The sequence below is a fragment of the Coenobita brevimanus genome, chromosome 71, assembly GCF_032717465.1.
Source record: "Coenobita brevimanus isolate Jiangsu-jjx chromosome 71, ASM3271746v2, whole genome shotgun sequence".
In the NCBI taxonomy this organism is placed as follows: domain Eukaryota; kingdom Metazoa; phylum Arthropoda; class Malacostraca; order Decapoda; family Coenobitidae; genus Coenobita; species Coenobita brevimanus.
In genome coordinates, this window is record NC_137024.1 from 3,618,142 (window position 1) to 3,639,303 (window position 21,162).

Here is a 21,162-nt window from a genome sequence, read left to right on the forward strand (position 1 = left end):
CCTACGAAAGGTACCGAAGCCAACCCACTCCAGAATCTCAACATTCTTATGATTCTGACCAGAATCATGCTAAGTCTGTTCTTCACTCTGCTAAAAGTAATTCAATCCATGCTAAATGCTCTGCACTCTCTAATGTGAATTCTTCCCTCTCCTTGTGGCACCTTACCAAAAACCTTTCTCACAACTGTACCTCATCATCCTTTTCTCCTCATTTCCACTCTAATGGCTCTGTGGCTATTTCTTCTACTGATAAAGCTGAACTCTTTGCTCAGACTTTCTGTACCATTTCTACCTTTGATGATTCCAGTGCTGTCCTTCATCTCTTCCCCCCCCCCCTCTGACTTGTTCCTAGCTGACATTAAAATGTCTTCAGTTGATGTATTTTCTGCCATCACTGACCTCAGTCCTAGCAAGGCGTATGGGTCTGATGGGGTCCCTCCTGTTGTCCCCAAGAACTGTTCTTCTGTGCATACACCCTGCCAAGGTTAACTCTTTTGCCTTCGTCTATCAACTTGCACATTTCCGTTTTGCTGGAAGCTTGCTCTCATTCAGTCTGTCCCAAAGAAGGGTGACCATTCCCAGGCCTCTGACTATTGCCCAGTTGCTTTAACATTCTGTATTTTAAGTTTTCAAGTACATTCTTAACAAAAAAATTTTTAAAGCATTTTTGCTGTCACAACCTTCTTTCTGATCGTCACTACGGGTTCTGCTAGGGACGCTCCACTGGTGATCTTCTCCCCTAACTCTCAGTCTCCTGATCATCCTCCTTTCGGGACTAAGGCGAAAGCTTTGCCATTGCACTTGACATCTCAGAGGCTTTCAATCAAGTCTGGCATAAATCTTTTATTTCCAAACCACCCTTTTACAGTTTCTATTCTCCTATCTGTGCCTTCATCTCTAGTCTCCTTTCTGGTTGTTCTATAGCTGCTGTTGTAGACAACCACCACTCCTCCAAGAGCTATCAGTAGTGGTGTTCCTCAGGGCTCTGTCGTATCTCCAACTCTCTTCCTTTTATTCATCAAAGACCTTCTGAGCTGTACACCTAGCTCTGTCCACTCATACTCTAATGACTCCACCTTTCACGTTTCCATTCGCTTCCTGCAGCGTCCATCTCAGCAGCTACTTCAGCAAACAAGGGACAAGACTATGGGTCACCTAATATCTGACTTGGTTTTTATCTATGATTGGGGTAAAAAAAAAAAATGTTTTTAATGCAGCCAAATCTCAGTTCTTACAGCTTTCACCCGGACGAAATCTTCCACAGGAGTACCCATTAATTTTTAACAATAGCTAGCTCAAACCTGCATCATCTTTAAACATACTTGGGGTTTCATTCTCTCAAGATTTATCTTGAAAAGAACATATTACCTCTGTATTAAAATCTGCTTTCAAGAGATAGGGTGTGCTAAACTGACTCCGACCTTCTTTACCCCAGCACAGTTATTGACTTTATACAGTATACAGGTTTATCCACCCCTGTTTAGAGTACAACTCTCATGTGTGGGAAGGCTCCCCACACACAGCTCTTCTCATCAGAGTAGAGTCTAAGGCTTTTCGTCTCATTAACTCTCCTCTCTTACTGGCTTCCTTCAACCACTGTCTGATCCCCACACTGTTGCATCTTTATCTCTTTTCTATTGCTACTTCAGCGGTCACTGTTCCTCTGAACTGTCTGCTTGCATCCCTCCACCACTACAGCTGGCATGTAGCACCTGTTTAGGAACAAACTCTAAATTCCTTTTCTATCCAACTGTCTAATGCAAGAGTTAACTGCTACTCCCAGTCCTTCATGTCTGCAACAGGTCAGCTGTGGAAATGTCTCCCTCTGTCTTTTTATCCTACTGCCTACAATCTCCAGTCTTTCAAACACAGTGTGGCCAGGCATCTAGAAATGAATGGATCTTGAATTTGGCTCTCTGTTGTCATGTATTTACTTTTTTTCTTGGAGGGAGCAGTTTGCAGGCCCCTGGCCTTTGGCTACTTATCATCATCATCTGGACTTCCTTTCCCACCCTGCTACTTGTTCCTTGCATAAAAAAGATATACAGTACAGCACATCTATCTGTCTATCTATCTATATATACATATACATATACTGTATATATATATATATATATATATATATATATATATATATATATATATACACACACACACACACTATTAAATATTAATAATTAATAAAGGGGGATAGAAGAGGTAGATTGAGGTGGTTTGGACATGTGGAGAGGATGGGGGATGATAATTGGGTGAGGAAGGTGAGAAGTGTTAATATTGGGGGTGGGGTTATGAGGGGTAGACCGAGAAAGACATGGGACGAGGTCATTAAGTGCGACCTCAGAGTTAAGGGACTGAACAGGGAGGCTGCAATGGATCTTGCAGCGTGGAGAGCCGCCATTAGGTGACCAAGGCCGACACATGCAAGCATGTTGGAGCCTTTAAAAACGAAAACGAAACACACACACACACACACCATTCACTCACTTGATGTAGTGCTGCTTTGGGTGTCTGCCCTTTCCTCTCTTCCATCATTCGTCTTCTGTCTTTTTTTTCCTTCATTCTTTTCTGCCTATGGGTCACGCTACACTGAGTGACAAGCCAAATGGTTTCCTGTATACCAGGAAACCATTCATTACACTGGGTGGTAACCATATAACCAAATTGTGGCACCTGGTGGTTTAGTGGGTAATTAAGGAGCTCCAATTGGATTGAGCCTATGTAGGTTTATATCCAAGGGGTGGTTGGGGTTTATTGCTCACATAATGCCACTCAGGGATGAGTGAGGCTGGTCACTCTCATCTTAAATGTCAGGACCAGTTTGCCTAGCCCCGGGTTCCTATGCTCTTTATGGGGTGACATAGGATTGGATGATGGATATATATATATATATATATATATATATATATATATATATATATATATAAAGTCTATAAACTATATATATATATATATATATATTTATGTATATATACAGTATATACAGTATATATATATATATATATATGTATACTGTATACTGTATATATAGATATATATATATACTGTATATATAACGGCCATACCACGTTGAGTACACTGCTTCCCGTCCGATCAGCGAAGTTAAGCAACGTTGGGTCTGGTTAGTACTTGGATGGGTGACTGCCTGGGAACACCAGATGCTGTTGGCATCCCTACGTGTCAAGTGGGGTTGGTGGAGGATTGGTGCCCCTCCCCGTAAAACAATTAACTCTAAGCCCTTGGCCACCCCGTCTGGGATACATGGTGTCTGGCAATGAATGAATGATGAATGAATATACTGTATATATATATATATATATATATGTATATACATTCATTCATTCATTCATTGCCAGATGCCATGTATCCCAAACATACATACTTTATATATATATACAGTAATCCCTCCAATATCCGACGTAATAGAGCCATAGGCAGGTCCGGATAGTGGTCCTGTCCGGGTATTGGGCCCTAGCTTATGGTCTTGTACTTATGGACCCTAGCTTATGGACTTGTACTTATGGACCCTAACTCAGAGAAACACCTATACAACTCCCTCTGGACATGCATTGCACCTATTTAAGACCCAAATCACACCAATATGGGACATATAAGACTGAAATAAATGCAAAAGAACCATAAAATGAGGTTTTAGAGGTGAGTTTATACAATATTAAACATTCTGGGTACTTACAAGTCCCTGGCTCCTGGACTGGTTTGAACCACCAGTTTGCAGTCCACAGTTAATCCTCTGCACTCTAAATTCTAATTTCTTAACACTGCACAACACTGTAAATTCCTGTGTGTTCTAGTGGTGAGGTATTGCAGTTTATTCACTGTTTATTCACAAAAAACAAGCACCTGTGGCTTGCACTGCTATGAGCATCTGCTCTCGATCGGAGATAGACTGTGATCCGATTAGACTGTGACTGTTGATGGTGGCGGGGTAACAGAGTTGCCAGATAGCAACGGCCACATTACCAATCTCCTCAACTTTCATTACCAAATTTAACTTTTCATTACCAAATACGTAAAGCTAGCATTTATTCTTCACTAATTATATGTACAAGTGGAAATACATGTAATCACTCTCCTTATAATTAACACCATGTTGATTTTTTCATGCTATGTAGGGTAGCAGATTAATCAGAGAGAGCAAACAATCCACCATCTCCATCCTGTGTATCCTCATAATATGAAAAATCTGTTTGGTAATGCATTATTCTGATTCATTACCAAACGAATTTTTCATTACCAAATTGGCCCACACTTGGTAATGAAAAATACCAAATGGCAACCCTGACAGGGGAGGGGGGAGGAAGGAAGGGGTGAAGGGACCATGATGTAACAGCTGTTCAGCGCCAGGCGGCAATTTCAAATTACGGGTGGAAAAAAAGTCAGATTTGTTTTGAATTTTTTGCAGTTTTTGGCCCATTTTGGGACTATTGGATCCCAGGACGATTATGTCCGGTTAGTGGGGATGTTCGGATATTGGGCGTTCGGATATTAGAGGGATTACTATATACATACTGTATATATATATATATATATATATATATATATATATATATGTAGATATATAAATACTGTATATATATATATACATACTGTATATATATATATATATATATATATATATATATATATATATATATATATATATACATACTGTATATATATATATATATATATATATATATATATATGTAGATATATACATACTGTATATATATTTGTGTTTTGGGGCAACTCACAGATATTCTAAAAAAAATTCCTTCATTACTTTCACAACACTCAGGGAACATTATGGTATAGTTATGTGGGTACCATTCTGTGTAGTAAGTGGTTTCCTGGTAGTGTGAATCATTTGTTGTTTCATTTATTGTAGAGTCATCTGGGGGCAACCTGGATTGTGAGTTGATGATTGGTACCCTCACCTACTGCTGTAGGTTAACCCGCGGCGTCCCGTCAACGTACTTCCACGTCCTCACGTTATGTCACTGCCAATCCCGTTGACGTACTTCAATGTCCTGCAATTGCAAGGTTCATAAATTCCACAATTTTCAAAATTCGCGCGAGATTTTCGATTCGCCCACGTACCCAAGCCTCCCCTACCTGCCCCCAGGCGGGCAGCGTCCCAGACCCCGCGTGACCTGTGCTCGCCCTTGTCTCGGTCACTCACCTGTTAGCAGTGACCCAGGTCAGACATGGCGCGTGAAGGTCTCTCAGACGACGAAATACAATCCGCCCTGGATGCCTTCACTGGAGATAGTGATTCTCCACTTGATGATGATGTGGTGGATCGAGATTATGTGCAGCCTGAGGAGGAAATAACAAGCAGTGATGAGGAGGTCCCTTCGCCCCGGAAAAAGCGGTATGTCACGTATCGTAAGGCAAGGGAAGGCCAGCCTGCACCCAAAACACCTGCATGGACTTCTCTCCATCCCCTAGAGAGAGATTCTGATGAGGACGAGGATGAGGACGATGACGATGACGGCGGCTTAGGACGTGATGTTGCCTCGTGGTTGGGGAAGGAAAAAATCTCACCCCGAGGATCAGAAGGTGGGGCGAGAAGGCAAATAAAGTATGGCCTAGTGTTTTGTCTGGGGAAGGCAAAAGTGGTGTGGTGGGAGTGCGGGGTGAAAGGGAAGTGGTGTGAGGGAGGCAGCACGAGCACGTGGTGCATGTAGGCCTAGGGGAGAGGAGGTGGAGCCACTCCCCAGCACGTCTTTCGCCATACAATATTCCCAAACTTCCTCCACACAGCCCCAGGATGTGGGGAAAGGAAGGAAAGGGAAGGGAAAGGGTAAAGGAAAAGGGAGAGGGAAGAGAAGTGCGAGTGATGAAAGGCGCCGCTCTCCACCTCCCCCACCACCACCAATGTTGCGTTGTGCCTTCAGCCATGTTTCAGAGAGTACCATAACTTCCAACACTACTGAAACTGTGTGGGATGGCGATATGACGCTCAGTATAATGGTAAGGCCAGTCAGTATGTGCCAAGTCTTATATAAACTTGAAACGGGTGTAATGTTTGCAGGAAAGTAATGTATAAGTTGAGAAATAGTGTAAGTTGAACGAAGTGATATGAAAACTACACCCACTGTATAAATCTGCGAAAATATGACGCTCAGTATAACACTCTGGTCAGTGAATTTGTGATAGCAAGAATATAAAGTGGAAACGGGTGTAATGTTAGCATGAATAAAACGTGTAAGTTGAAAAATAGTGTAAGTTGTAATAATTGATGTCATGAGTACACCCACTGTGTAAATCTGCGAAAATATGACGCTCAGTATAACACTCTGGTCAGTAAATATGTGATAGCAAGAATATAAAGTGGAAACGGGTGTAATGTTAGCATGAATAAAACGTATAAGTTGAACAATAGTGTAAGTTGTAATATTGATGTCACGAGTACACCCACATTCTGGTCAGTAAGTATGTGATAGGAATTATATAAAGTGGAATTTGTTGTAATGTTAGTAGTAAGGTATTTTATAAGTTGAATACTAGTGTAAGATGAAACAAATGATATCGCGATAACACTCCCTGTGTAAGTACGCGCTAATATGACGCTCAGTTGCATCGTAAGTTCTGAAATTATGTGATATCAATTATATCAAGTGTAAACATGTGCAATGTTAGTGGAGAATTATTATATAAGTACAAAAATAGGTTGTAAGTTGAAATAGTAGTCATAGCGACTTCACCGTGTGTGTTATTATGTGCTATTATTACGCTATATATTTACGTAAGGCCTGAAATTATCTCAAAACAGTTCTATAAAGTTGAAAAGTGTATAATGTTATTAGAAAAATATTATGTAAGTAGAAAAAACACAATACGAGTTGAAACAAAAATCACAGCGAGTTCACTCACTACGTAAATAAGCGCTAACATTGCGCTAAATGTTATCAAAAGGCCTGTGAATACGTAAAAACAGTTCAATAAAATGAAAAATGGTATAATGTTATTGTAGAAGTATTATGTAAGTAAAAAAAATGATATGTATCATGATTTTCGAATGTTAGCGATTCATCGTGACCAAGTTGCCCGATTTTGCTCGTTTCGCACGATGGTACAATGCTTATTTCTGCTCTGTTTTTGTATAAAATCCAATTTACTCTTTTATCACATGTTTTTATGTTTGTAATAAATACATATCTACTTACTTTCATTGGTTTCCCAGACTTATAATACCATAGAAAACATTAGAGGCTCAGACTGCCTACGGAGAACACGGGGCCAGGTGGGACCAAGGCATACCTGTTTAAGGTAATTATGGACCCCGGGGAACAATTTCTTAGCCACTGACCATTGTTTCTGACCAAAAGCGAAAGTTTTAGCAAAAAAAATTTGGGTCCAAAAATGGTCGGGATTGGGGGGTACCAGTGGTGAAAAAGTGGTCGGGACGGGGCGGGTTAAAGGTAATTGAGTTTGTTGTCTGTATCCAGACTGACATGTGTGCAGGTGACTGTGAGGTGATTGATTAAGGTAAAAGAAGATTTTGCAGCTGAATGTGCTTTTTTTTTTTTTTTTTTTTTTTTTTTTTTTTTTTGAGAGAGAGAGAGAGAGAGAGAGAGAGAATCATAGATTGGAACATGTATAGTGTATAGGATTTGGTCTTTGAAGTTGATATCTCATTAAAAGAATATATTTATGTCCATCACAGAGTGAAACAGAGATGGCCATCCAGGACCGTGTAGCATTTGCTTGTACATATCTGAGTGATCCCCGACTTACTGAGTATCTTGACCGCCTTAACACACGGCTCACCGAGGAGGGCAACCTGGATGGTATTCTTCTAACAGGTGATCTAAAGAATCTGGAGTGTAAGAAAGTAATTGGTATAAGGAAGTTGCAGCAGTTAGGTATCGAGTAAATATTAGTGTACACTAGCTTCACGAAGATATGTGAGAATAAATGAATAAGGTTTGAAGACTTATAAACAGAATTTTCTGAATGTACAGGATAGTTATAAGGTTGGGAGCACAAGTATTAGGATGAGAGATATATTAAATGAGATGAACAAATGAATGTATGAAAGAGATTGTATGGTATTGTCTGAAAGGGGCAGTAATGTCTTTTGAGAGGACAAATGTTTGAAAGAGATGCTGGTATTGTGTAATTAGGAAACAGATATTCATCTCATATAAAACAGGATGATTCCATGCCAAAGAAGCCGATGGCAGAAGACTTTTCCACCACCCTGTCATGGATTTTGCTGATTTTTTCATTTATTGTTGGTATTTGTGTGAAAACAAAAAAACTCAATTTGGGGGGGTCATCTCCCACTCGTTTTCGAGTGGCAGGCACTTTGACATCTGACAGCACACACCATGACATGCCACTCCCTTCCCCCCCCCCTTTTTTTTTTCCTTAATAACTGTTGTTTCGCATCACTTCATCTAACAAATATGGGAAAATGGGGCATGATAGATCCCAATGCAGAGAAATGAAAAATTAAGAGCCGATGATTTTTCTCACATAAAATGTACACACAAATGTGTAGGGGAATGTACACTGTGAACAGGAAAAAAAAAAGAAAAAAAAAAAATGGCCTTATATTGTTGAGCCATTTCAACAGATCAAGTACAGTATATATATATATATATATATATATATATACAGTACAGTAAAACCTCACAATAACGGACTAACTGGGGCCCCAAGCCATTCAGGAAAAAAGCGAAATTCCGATAAAAGCGACATCCAGACTTCCCCAGCCAACCCAGACTTTTTCTGATATATCAGACATTAGTCCGGATCACACCAATGGTTTTGAAACTGTTTTCACTACCATTGCAGTTCTGTACTGTACAGAATATACATTTACTACAATAATTAAATGGTATAATCTGTCCATCCATCATCCAGTCCTACATTGCCCCATGAGGAGCGTAGGAGCCCAGGGCTAAGCAATTAGACCTGACATTTAAGATGAGAGTGATCAGCTTCACTCATCCCTGAGTGGCATTACATGAGCAATCAACCCCAACCACCCCTTAGATATAAACCTTCACTGGCTCAGTCCGATTGGAGCGCAATAATTTCCCACTAAACTACCAGGTGCCAAAATTTGGTTATATGGTTACCACCCAGCATAGTCAATGGTTTCCTGGTGTACAGGAAACCATTTGGCTTGTCACTTAGTGTAGAGTCACCCACAGGAAAGAATGAAGGAAATAAAGAGAGAAGAGGGAGTGTAAAGGCACCCGTAGGCAGAAGAACAAGGAAAGAATGAAGGAAAGAATGACAGAAGAGGATGGAAGGGGTATATATCGTTTTGTTTCGTTTCATTTCGTTTTTAAAGGCTCCAACATGCTTGCATGTGTCGGCCTTGGTCACCTAATGGTGGCTCTCCACGCTGCACGATCCATTGCAGCCTCCCTGTTCAGTCCCTTAACCCTAAGGTCACACTTAATGACCTCGTCCCATGTCTTTCTCGGTCTACCCCTCATAACCCCACCCCCAGTATTAACACTTCTCACCTTCCTCACCCAATTATCATCCCCCATCCTCTCCACATGTCCAAACCACCTCAATCTACCTCTCCTCATCACAACACCAATACACTCCAGTCCCATCCTACCTCTCAACTCTTCCACTGTAAACCCAGCCCCTCCAGGCCTTGGACGCAGGGATGCACTGCACATCCACCTAATCATTGTCATTTCTGTACGTCTGAGCCGGGCGAATATCTTCCTCCCTCACTGCCCAGGTCTCACTGCCATACAGCATTACACTCCTAACACATGCTGCATACAAAGACCCCTTAGCACGTAGGGAGAGTCCTCTCAGTGTAAGGAGAGGCAAGAGCTCCCTGAACTTCTTCCAACCACTTCTCACCCTAGCCACAGAGCTAGCTCCAGCCCCACCTCCAGCACACAACATGTCTCCCAAATAACAAAACTCTTCCACACACTCAAGAGATTCACCTGCAAGTTCAATCCTTTCACATCTGACAATCTCCACCTGCTCACCCCGGCACACCGTACACATAAAATCAGCGTTATCTCGCAGTCTACCTCTGATACCACTACATCTCTTATGCACCCATTTATCACACACACCGCACAAGATGGAATTACTTCCCACGCCCTTGTGGCAAACTGCACATGGCCACTCTCCCTCGTCTTTGACAGTACCGCCACCAACCCAAGATATCATCACTTTTGTTTTATCTGCATTTACCCTTAAACCCTTTTGCCCCATACCATCTCTCCACTTCCTAAACCTTTCCTCTGCCTCCCTTTCATTCTCTGCAATCAACACCAAATCATCAGCATACAACAACTCCCACAGGAGTCCGTTTCTAAAGTCATGTGAAAGGGCTTCAAGTACCATGATAAACAACATGGGACTCAAGACTGACCCCTGATGCCCACCAACATTCACGGAAAACTCATCACTCAAATCTCCATTCACTCTCACCTGGGTGTGAGCACCCACATACATGGCCATAACCACCCTAACCAGCCACTCCTCCAAGCCAAGCTTTCTCATTGCCCACTTCACCACCTCTCTAGGGACTCTGTCAAAGGCCTTTTCCAAATCAACAAAAGCAAAATAAAGATCCCTTCTCCTACCAATATATTTTTCCTGAAGCTGTCGAACAATGAATATGGCATCAGTGGTCCCCCTACCTGGCATAAACCCAAACTGCATCTCATCAATATTCACTCTTTCTCTAATCATACCTTCTAAAACTCTCTCCATTACCTTCATTATCTGATGTAAAAGCTTTATACCTCTATAATTTCCTCTTTCCAGGGCATCACCCTTCCCTTTATACACATTTACAGTTACACTCTTCAGCCAATCATCTGGGACAACACACTCATAAATAATCCTATTTATCAGGGCAGTAACTAAACTCACCCCTATATCACCTGAGGCCTTCAACATTTCAGCAGTCAACCCAGACACACCTGCTGCCTTGCCCACCCTCATCCTGCCTATTGCCTCACTCACAGTAGCAGTATCAATCAAAGGCCAAGGGCCAGACACCGGATCTGCTGGCCCCAAACCTTCCCTGTCCCAGTCAAACTCCTCATTCAACAACCGGTTATAATGCTCTCTCCATGCATCTTTAATATCCTCACTGTTCACCACTACCCTTCCTTCATCATTCTTCACACACTGTTCACCTATGATATCCCGATTATCCCTCTTCACCTGACCTGCCACCCTGAATAAATTTTTCCTTTCCCCATGATTTAGGTTATCAAGTAATTGTCTCTGTGACTCAGACTTTGCCCTGTATACCTCTCTTCTAGCCCTACGCTTGGCAGCCAAATATTCCTCTTTGCTACAACCCTTCTTCCATTCCCGGAAAAGCCTTCTTTTCTCCTTAATTGCAGCTTCTACACCCTCATCCCACCACCAAGTTACTTTATGTCTTGGTGGTCCTCTTGTCCAGCCGCATGTTACATCAGTAACTCTCAAGAAATTGTTCTTGAGGGCTCTGTACGGTTCATTAACGCCTCTGTCTATAGCTCTCTGTTCAGCCACCACTCTCCTCAACTCGCTATAGAAGGGATCCCTTACTACTTGGTTTTTCAGCTTCCATATTTTCCTCCTAGGCACATAAGTCCTCTTTTTCAGCACTTGTTCTTTAAGCACCATATCACAAATCAATAGTTTGTGCTGCTGCACACACTCCTCACTTCCTATAACTTTAACATCCCTCACTAACCTCCTATCGGCCCTCCTAACCAGAAAATAATCTATCTGACTGCTATTTCCCCCAGACTCATACGTAATTAACCTACTGTCTCTTTTCCTAAAATATGTGTTGCACACAATCATGTCCGTTGCCTCCCCAAACTCGAGTATCCTTTCCCCTTCTGCATTCCTTAGACCATACGCACATCCCCCATGCACTCCTTCATAACCTTGTGCTGCTTCACCTACATGACCATTTAAGTCCCCTCCCAAAATCACTATCTCATCATCCCGCATACCACCCACTACACGTATTAAATCATCCCAAAATCTATCTTTTTCTGATTCATCCAATCCTGCCTGTGGAGCACATGCCGATATAATCGCAGCTATCTTTCTTCCCAACAGAATTTTCACTACCAATATCCTATCGCTTACTCTCAAAACATTCATACCATATTCCACCCATTTCTCCGCAACCATCACACCAACACCTCCATATCCGTCTGTTCCCCCCTGCCAAAACAACTTATAGCAACAGTCCTTCCCAACAAACTTTTTTGGCTGATCCACCCCTGTACCGGACTTCCTGCAAACACGCCACATCCACCCACCTCCTACTGAATGCCTCAACGACTTCCCCTGCTCTTCCCCTCAAACTTCCCACATTCCATGAACCCACCCTCATCCCCATGGGTGATTTACTGTCCTCAGGCTTGCTTTGAAACTTATTGTTTATATACTTATTGTATATAATAATAATGTACTGTACACTGATAAACATGTCTTTAATTTACCCTATTGTGATGAACATAGCTGAAGTTGTCAAGCAGTCCAGACTGCATCTGGTTTTATCAGACTTTTTCTGATATACTGTATAAGAATTTAGTGTGGTAACTCCTCAGTTCTGATAAAAGCGAATCCCTGTCTATTGAAGTCTGTTATATTGAGGTTTTTACTGTGCACACACACACACACACACACACACACACACACACACACACACACACACACACACACACACACACACACACACACACACACACACGAACGAACAGCCGGAGAGAGCAGACGTCCCAGCCATCGCTGCTAACCTTAAGTAGTTTCAGGAATTTTGTCTGTCCTGTCTCCTAAGGTCTTGTTTTAAATTTAAAATAATGAAAGTTAATAGACTACCAAAAATGTAAGGATTTATTGGCTAGAGTGTACATGAATGTTTGTATTTTTTTTCAGTAACAGCTGTTTTGGTACTTAACCAACATCGAACATGGCCGAAAATGTAAACAATGAGGGACTCGAATTTCAAGGATTTGATACAAATACCAATGTCATGGACCTGGTTAAAACATTAATTATGAGGATTAGTGAACTTGAAAAGAAAGTAGAGAATCTAGTGATAAAGGATGTATCTGAAAATACGGATACTACCATACAGAGTCTGATCCAATCCAATGAAACAGCGAATGAAGAGATTAGAAATTTGAAACGTGAAAATGTTGAATTGAGGAGGAAACTAGAAGAGAGTACTAATAAAACGGAGAAGGTGAGTAGTGTATTAGAAGAGCATAAGGCAAAGTGGGCACACGTAGAAGAAGAACAGAAAGAAGTGGTCAGCTTAAGAGAGATCATCCAGGAAGAAAGGGAAATGAACAAGAAAAAAAATGGAAGAAAATGTAGTGAAAATACTGAAGAAAAAAGAGAAAATAGTGAGAGAAACTGTAGAAAGGAACAGATGTGTGGTAGTATTTGGAAACAGGGAAGAGGAAGAAAAGGTTAGGTTTGTAAGACTCGAGAGAGACATGAACCTGGTGAGAGGAATATTAGGCAAGATTGACCCCGAAGGAGACAAGTGGGTAAAAGAAATTGAGGAAGTAAGGAGGATAGGGCCTTATAAGAAAGGGGAAACAAGACAATGAGAGTCAAGTTTACATCAGAGTGTGTAATAAATGAGATACTTAAAGTCACCTGGAAATTAAGCAAAGAGGTGGGGATGGAAAATATTATAATAAGAAAAGATCTGAATGAAGAAGAAAGAGAAGTTTTAAAATCATTAAAGGAAGAAGTATTGTAAAGGAAAAAAATGGTAAGAGGACAGAGGAAGAATGTAATACTTTTTTTTGGTGAGTATTGGATATGAAAGTAAGGAAGTGGTATTTAAGGAAATAGAAGTGAAGGAAACTAAGGGGGATGGCTGTGAAAGATCAGAAATTGAGGAAGTGGCACGGACAGAGAGTAGGAGAGAAGAGGGTATTAAAAACGTCAAAAATAATTTGAAGGTGATATATACTAATGTTGATGATTTCATATCGACAAGGATCAAAATTAACGATTTCTTGAGAGAACATGAACCTGATGTCATGTGCTTTGTAGAGACCAAATTAAGAGAAGATATTGATGTTCATTTGGGAGATGGTAAATACAAACTGTGGAGAAAAGACAGAAAAGAAAAAAAGGGAGGAGTGATGATAGCAGTGAAAAATAACATAAATGTAGATACTGTGGAAATGGGAGAAGGCAGGGCTGAAGTGATATATATGAAATTAGAAACTGGAGAGAATGTTATGAGAGATATGGCAGTAGTGTATGTTCCCCCAAAGATGAGAGCATGGAAGGATGACGAATACCATGAGATGTTGTCAGATATGGCTAGCTATTTGCAAAAAATAATTGAGAAAAGCAATAATATAATTTTGGTGGGTGACTTTAACTGTAAAGAGGTGAACTGGGAGGAATGGTACTCGGGAGGCGGCGAGGATTCATGGGGCACTACGTTATTAAATATAATAATGAATAATGTGATGACGCAATGGGTCAAAGAAGAGACACGGTTTCGAGGTGAGGACACACCAACAAGGTTAGATTTACTGTTCACCAAAGAACCCAATGTAATAGAATCATTGAAATATCTCTGTCCTTTAGGAAAAAGTGATCATGTGGTCATTGAGTTCCAGATGTTAATAGGGAACGTCGAGCCAAGAGATGAGCTTCATAGACAAGGAAGATACAACTTTGGGAAAGTAAATTTTGCAGGATTGAGAAACTTTTTTGAAAATGCGGATTGGAGAAAATTCAGAGAAACAAGAGAGATACAGAGGAAGTGGGATATCTTTCTAGACCTCTATAATTTGGAAGTGGAAAAATTTGTACCAAGAGTAAGAGGGAAAGAAAACAGGAAAAAGGAGTGGTTTAATAGAAGGTGTATGATAGCAAAAAAAGAGAGAGATAAGATGTGGAACAACTGGAGAAAGAGAGGTAACAACAGAACAAAGGAAGAATATAAAAGAACAAGAAATGAATACACAAGAATACGTAGAGAAGAAGAAAGGAATTTTGAAAAAGGTATAATAGACAAATGCAAGGATGAACCCAAACTGTTTTATAGATTTGTTAATGGGAAACTGAAACAAAAGGAAGGAATCACCAAACTGAAAGTAGAAGGAGAGGTCTTTAAGGATGTGGCAATGCAAGCAGAAATAGTGAACAAACGTTTCCAGTCAGTTTTCACTAAAGAAAAGGAGCTTGTGGAAGGGGAGGGAGTGATTAGAAATGTTCTGGTGATAAAAGATATAAAAGTGAAGGTACAGGAAGTTTATAAATTACTGGAAACTCAAGATGTAAGGAAAGCCCCAGGACCTGATGGAATTTCTAATTTGGTACTGAAGGAATGCAGAGAACAACTGGCGGATAAAATTCACAGTTTAATCGTATGCTCACTGGAAGAGGGGAAAGTGCCACAAGAATGGAAGAGGGCAAATGTGGTACCAATTTACAAGGGAGGAAACAGAGAAGAACCCCTGAATTATAGACCAGTGTCTCTAACCAGCATGGTCGCAAAATTGTGTGAGAGAATCCTGAAAGACAGATGGATAAAATATCTGGAAGAGATTAATATTTTGGCTGAATGTCAGTTTGGATTCAGAAGTGGAAGGTCATGTGTTTCAAACTTGTTGAGCTTTTACTCAAGAGCAATTGATGTGGTACAGGAGAGAGATGGTTGGGTGGATTGTGTGTACTTAGACTTAGAGAAGGCCTTTGACAAGGTACCTCATAAGAGACTAATGTGGAAACTAGAATATATAGGAGGACTAAAGGGGAAACTTCTGGAATGGATGAGAGACTTTTTGAGAGACAGACAAATGAGGACAGTAATAAAGGAAACGATGTCTGGATGGAGGGAAGTAACAAGTGGAGTCCCTCAAGGCTCGGTGTTGGCGCCAGTAATGTTCCTGATTTACGTAAATGATATGGTAGATGGAGTGAACAGTTATGCAAGTCTGTTTGCTGATGATGTAAAGATCTTGAGGAAGGTAGAGGTTGAGGAGGATCGTAAAATACTACAGGAGGAATTGGATAGGATACACAATTGGAGCTGGACGTGGGAAATGAAATTTAATGTAAAGAAATGTAAAATATTGGAAATGGGTAAAAGTACCAGGAGACCATCACTGAATTATTTGTTGGGTAATGAATTAATCACAAAAAGGAGAGAAGAGAAAGATTTGGGAGTGCTGGTCGAAGATAGTTTGTCACCAGAAAAGCACATTAACAAGATAGTTGGAGAGACTTATAAACTCTTGACTAACATAAGAGTAGCATTTCATTATATGGATGAGGAAATGATGAAAAAATTGATAGTGGCCATGATCCGCCCCAGGTTAGAATATGCAGCGGTAGTGTGGTCCCCACACAAAAAGAAAGATATAAACAAGATTGAGAGAATACAAAGAACAGCAACCAAGATGGTCCCCAGTCTGACAGACCTGTCATACAGAGAGAGGCTGGAAAAACTGGATTTGCCTTCGTTAGAGGAAAGGAGAAAGAGGGGAGACATGATTGCAGTGTTCAGGACCATGGTGGGAGTAGATAAAATTGACAAAGAAGATCTGTTTGTATGGGATAAGAGAGCAACAAGAGGACACGGAATGAAATTGAAAAAGTCAAGCTGCTTGAAGGATATCAAGAAATATAGCTTTCCTTATAGAAGTATAGACTTATGGAATAGCCTGGACAAAGAGATCGTCCAGTCTAAAAACTTAAACGAGTTTAAAGCTAAATTTGACATTGAGAAACAGCGACGGAAACCCACGAGCGTAGTACATTCCGTGTATAATCACAATTAGGTATACTGTATTAGGTAAATACTTAAATATTTGGAACGACTTAGACAAAGAGGTGGTGCATGAGAAAAACATTCATGTGTGTAAAGGTAGACTTGATAAATGTGGATATGGAGACAGGACAACATGAGCATCGCTCATTTCCTGTATACTTCAAATAGGTAAATACAAATAGGTAAATACACACACACACACACACACACACACACACACCAAGAGTAAGAGGGAAAGAAAACAGGAAAAAGGAGTGGTTTAATAGAAGGTGTATGATAGCAAAAAAAGAGAGAGATAAGGCGTGGAACAATTGGAGAAAGAGAGGTAACGACAGAACAAAGGAAGAATATAAAAGAACAAGAAATGAATACACAAGAATACGTAGAGAAGAAGAAAGGAATTTTGAAAAAGGTATAATTGACAAATGCAAGGATGAACCCAAACTGTTTTATAGATTTGTTAATGGCAAACTGAAACAAAAGGAAGGAATCACCAAGCTGAAAGTAGAAGGAGAGGTCTTTAAGGATGCAGCAATGCAAGCAGAAATAATGAACAAACGTTTCCAGTCAGTTTTCACTAAAGAAAAGGAGCTTGTGGAAGGGGAGGGAGTGATTAGAAATGTTCCGGTGATGAAAGATATAAAAGTGGAGGTACAGGAAGTGTATAAATTACTGGAAACTCAAGATGTAAGGAAAGCCCTAGAACCTGATGGAATTTCTAATTGGGTACTGAAGGAATGCAGAGAACAACTGGCAGATAAAATTCACAGCTTAATTGTATGCTCACTGGAAGAGGGGAAAGTGCTAAAAGAATGGAAGAGGCAAATGTGGTACCAATTTACAAGGGAGGAAACAGGGAAGAACCCCTGAATTATAGACCAGTGTCTCTAACCAGCATGGTCGCAAAATTGTGTGAGAGAATCCTGAAAGACAGATGGATAAAATATCTGGAAGAGATTAATATTTTGGCTGAATGTCAGTTTGGATTCAGAAGTGGAAGGTCATGTGTTTCAAACTTGTTGAGCTTTTACTCAAGAGCAATTGATGTGGTACAGGAGAGAGATGGTTGGGTGGATTGTGTGTACTTAGACTTAGAGAAGGCCTTTGACAAGGTACCTCATAAGAGACTAATGTGGAAACTAGAATATATAGGAGGACTAAAGGGGAAACTTCTGGAATGGATGAGAGACTTTTTGAGAGACAGACAAATGAGGACAGTAATAAAGGAAACGATGTCTGGATGGAGGGAAGTAACAAGTGGAGTCCCTCAAGGCTCAGTGTTGGCACCAGTAATGTTCCTGATTTACGTAAATGATATGGTAGATGGAGTGAACAGTTATGCAAGTCTGTTTGCTGATGATGTAAAGATCTTGAGGAAGATAGAGGTTGAGGAGGATTGTAAAATACTTGAGGAGGATTTGGATAGGATACACAATTGGAGCTGGACGTGGGAAATGAAATTTAATGTAAAGAAATGTAAAATATTGGAAATGGGTAAGAGTACCAGGAGACCATCACTGAATTATTTGTTGGGTAATGAATTAATCACAAAAAGGAGAGAAGAGAAAGATTTGGGAGTGCTGGTCCAAGATCGTTTGTCACCAGAAAAGCACATTAACAAGATAGTTGGAGAGACTTATAAACTCTTGACTAACATAAGAGTAGCATTTCATTATATGGATGAGGAAATGATGAAAAAATTGATAGTGGCCATGATCCGCCCCAGGTTAGAATATGCAGCGGTAGTGTGGTCCCCACACAAAAAGAAAGATATAAACAAGATTGAGAGAATACAAAGAACAGCAACCAAGATGGTCCCCAGTCTGACAGACCTGTCATACAGAGAGAGGCTGGAAAAACTGGATTTGCCTTCGTTAGAGGAAAGGAGAAAGAGGGGAGACATGATTGCAGTGTTCAGGACCATGGTGGGAGTAGATAAAATTGACAAAGAAGATCTGTTTGTATGGGATAAGAGAGCAACAAGAGGACATGGAATGAAATTGAAAAAGTCAAGCTGCTTGAAGGATATCAAGAAATATAGCTTTCCTTACAGAAGTATAGACTTATGGAATAGCCTGGACAAAGAGATCGTCCAGTCTACAAACTTAAACGAGTTTAAAGTTAAATTCGACTCATTGAGAAACAGCGACAGAAACCCACGAGCATAGTACACTCCGTGTATATCACAATTAGGTATACTGTATTAGGTAAATACTTAAATATTTGGAACGACTTAGACAAAGAGGTGGTGCATGAGAAAAACATTCATGTGTGTAAAGGTAGACTTGATAAATGTGGATATGGAGACAGGACAACACGAGCATTGCTCAATTCCTGTATACTACAAATAGGTAAATACAGTAGATGCTTGATTTAACAAACTAATTCAGCCAACCCCCATTCTGTTATCTCAAATTTTCCCCCAAATCGAGTTCCTTAATGAAAGCTCAGTATAAAGGAAAATTTCCAGTATTTTGTGGTATTTTCCACCAATCTTTGAAGACAACCCAAACCTGGGAAACTGTACTAACTCTCAGGGCTACACACAGCAATCTGAACCCATAATTAATACCCCCAGAAATGCATTATTGTTTACAAAATTTCCTCAGTGAAATTATGCTCGATTTAACGGAAATTTTCCGTAAAATAGGGGGAAAATACCAGAAAAAATAGTTTTGTTATCTCAGGTTTCTGCTAAATTGGTGTTCTTTAAATTGAGCATCTACTTTATACTATATAGTTCAGTATATATGTTTTATTTTAAGGACTCAGCTCTACAGAAGGAGTGGACCTGCTTCAACGTTATGTAGACCTGAGTGGTGATGTGCAGACGGCAGCACTAGTTACAATCCACACCCTCCAGCATGCCCTGACCAAAGATTCACGTCTTGCTCAGTGGCTTCAAAGGTCAGAGACATTTATTTTTCTGGTCATGTTAAAGAATTCTGATATCTCTTATTGCATAATATGCTGTTTATTCAGATATAAGCATTTGTCATCATATCCACCTCCTCTTTCTTTGCTGTGAATTAACTCTTTCTCATTCTCACTACTTGCTGTTACTCCCATTTTATTGTTGTTCATTTCAACACCCCCTTTCCTTACTGATGTTAGCTTCACTGTTTGTCATTTCTGTTCCACAGCTATCGTCACCTGCTGGACAGTTTGGGCCTGTGGAATGAGCGAGCACAGCTTGATGTGATTGCTAATGATAACAAACATGCAGAACGGCCACCGCAGCACATTTACATTGCATGTAACTTTTGCAAGAAAGGCATTACTCCATATATTCAAGCAGCTGGGAGACCTAGAAATCCTTATGCTCGCTTTGGCACTGGTTCAGCCAACAAGTCAAAGGTAACTAGAAATCAGTTCTTAGCATTTTAAGACACAGACTGACTTTGTGGATGTTGATGATCAATGTATCCAGTTATTGGGTGATTCCCAAGGGGGAACCACTCAGTAGATGTTGGCCATGACAGAACTGCCGCAGGCTACTATGTCTTCACACCTTTCTCAACACTCCTCCTTTGTTCTTCACATCAGTACATTGCATCACTCATTTTTTCAGTACAGCAACACATGTGGTCTTCTTGTTCCAGCATTATCCACAGTCTCACATTCAAAGACTCTTTTTTTACATCATCTGTGTACATTCTTCATTCCAACTCAGTGTACTATCTCTTTAACCATTCAGTCATTCCGCAACATCCTCATATAATGAAACTGCCTCTGGATGTAGCCTAGCAATGTACGGGCCTTTTTATCCACTTTGATGCTCTGTCACTACTGATCAGTATATATAAGTCCTTTACTAAATCAGTCATTCTCAGAGTTCATCCCAAAAGTGAATAGTCTGACCCAGGATTTGCATGGCCAATATATATCACCTTACATTTCTGCAGGTTAAGTGGCATTTGCCATATCTCAGACCACTCCCCCAGCCTACAAGTCATGTACCGTATCGTATCGTGTCGTGTTGTTTATAAAGATTCCAACATGCATGCATGCATCAGCCTTGGTCACCTGATGGTGGCTTTCCACGCTGCTCAATCTTGGACATCCTTTTTATTTAGTCCCTTATCCCTAAGGTCACATTATATATCCTCGTCCCAGGTCTTTTTCGGTCTGTCTTTCACAGCCCTACCCCCTGTGTTCACACTTCTCACTTTCCACACCCACTTGTCATCCTTCGTCCTCTCAACATGCCCAGACTATCTCAGTCAGCCCCTCCTCATCACAACACTGATCCATTCCAGTCCCATACTTCCTCTCAACTATTCAGCCATAACCCGAGCCCCCTCAGGCCCCACATTCAAGGATGCATTACATATCCACCTAATCTTTGCCCCTTTTATACGTTTGATCCTATGAATATCCTCTTCCTT

The 21,162-nt window shown here is 40.6% G+C and overlaps 1 protein-coding gene and 1 non-coding gene across 2 annotated transcripts in view; both read left to right on the top strand.

The window, feature by feature from the left end:
* The window catches only part of mio (GATOR complex protein mio), a 125,398-nt gene that overhangs the window by 86,318 nt on the left and 17,918 nt on the right, over positions 1-21,162 (top strand). The window contains exons 14-16 of the mRNA XM_080277990.1: positions 7,670-7,808; positions 19,540-19,681; positions 19,918-20,131. Of these exons, the coding sequence (XP_080134116.1) occupies positions 7,670-7,808; positions 19,540-19,681; positions 19,918-20,131 (495 nt within the window). The remainder of the gene's footprint in view (positions 1-7,669; positions 7,809-19,539; positions 19,682-19,917; positions 20,132-21,162) is intronic.
* LOC145406996 (5S ribosomal RNA) lies at positions 3,049-3,167 on the top strand. Its single transcript, XR_013898660.1, has one exon. It is a non-coding gene; the product is annotated as a 5S ribosomal RNA (ribosomal RNA).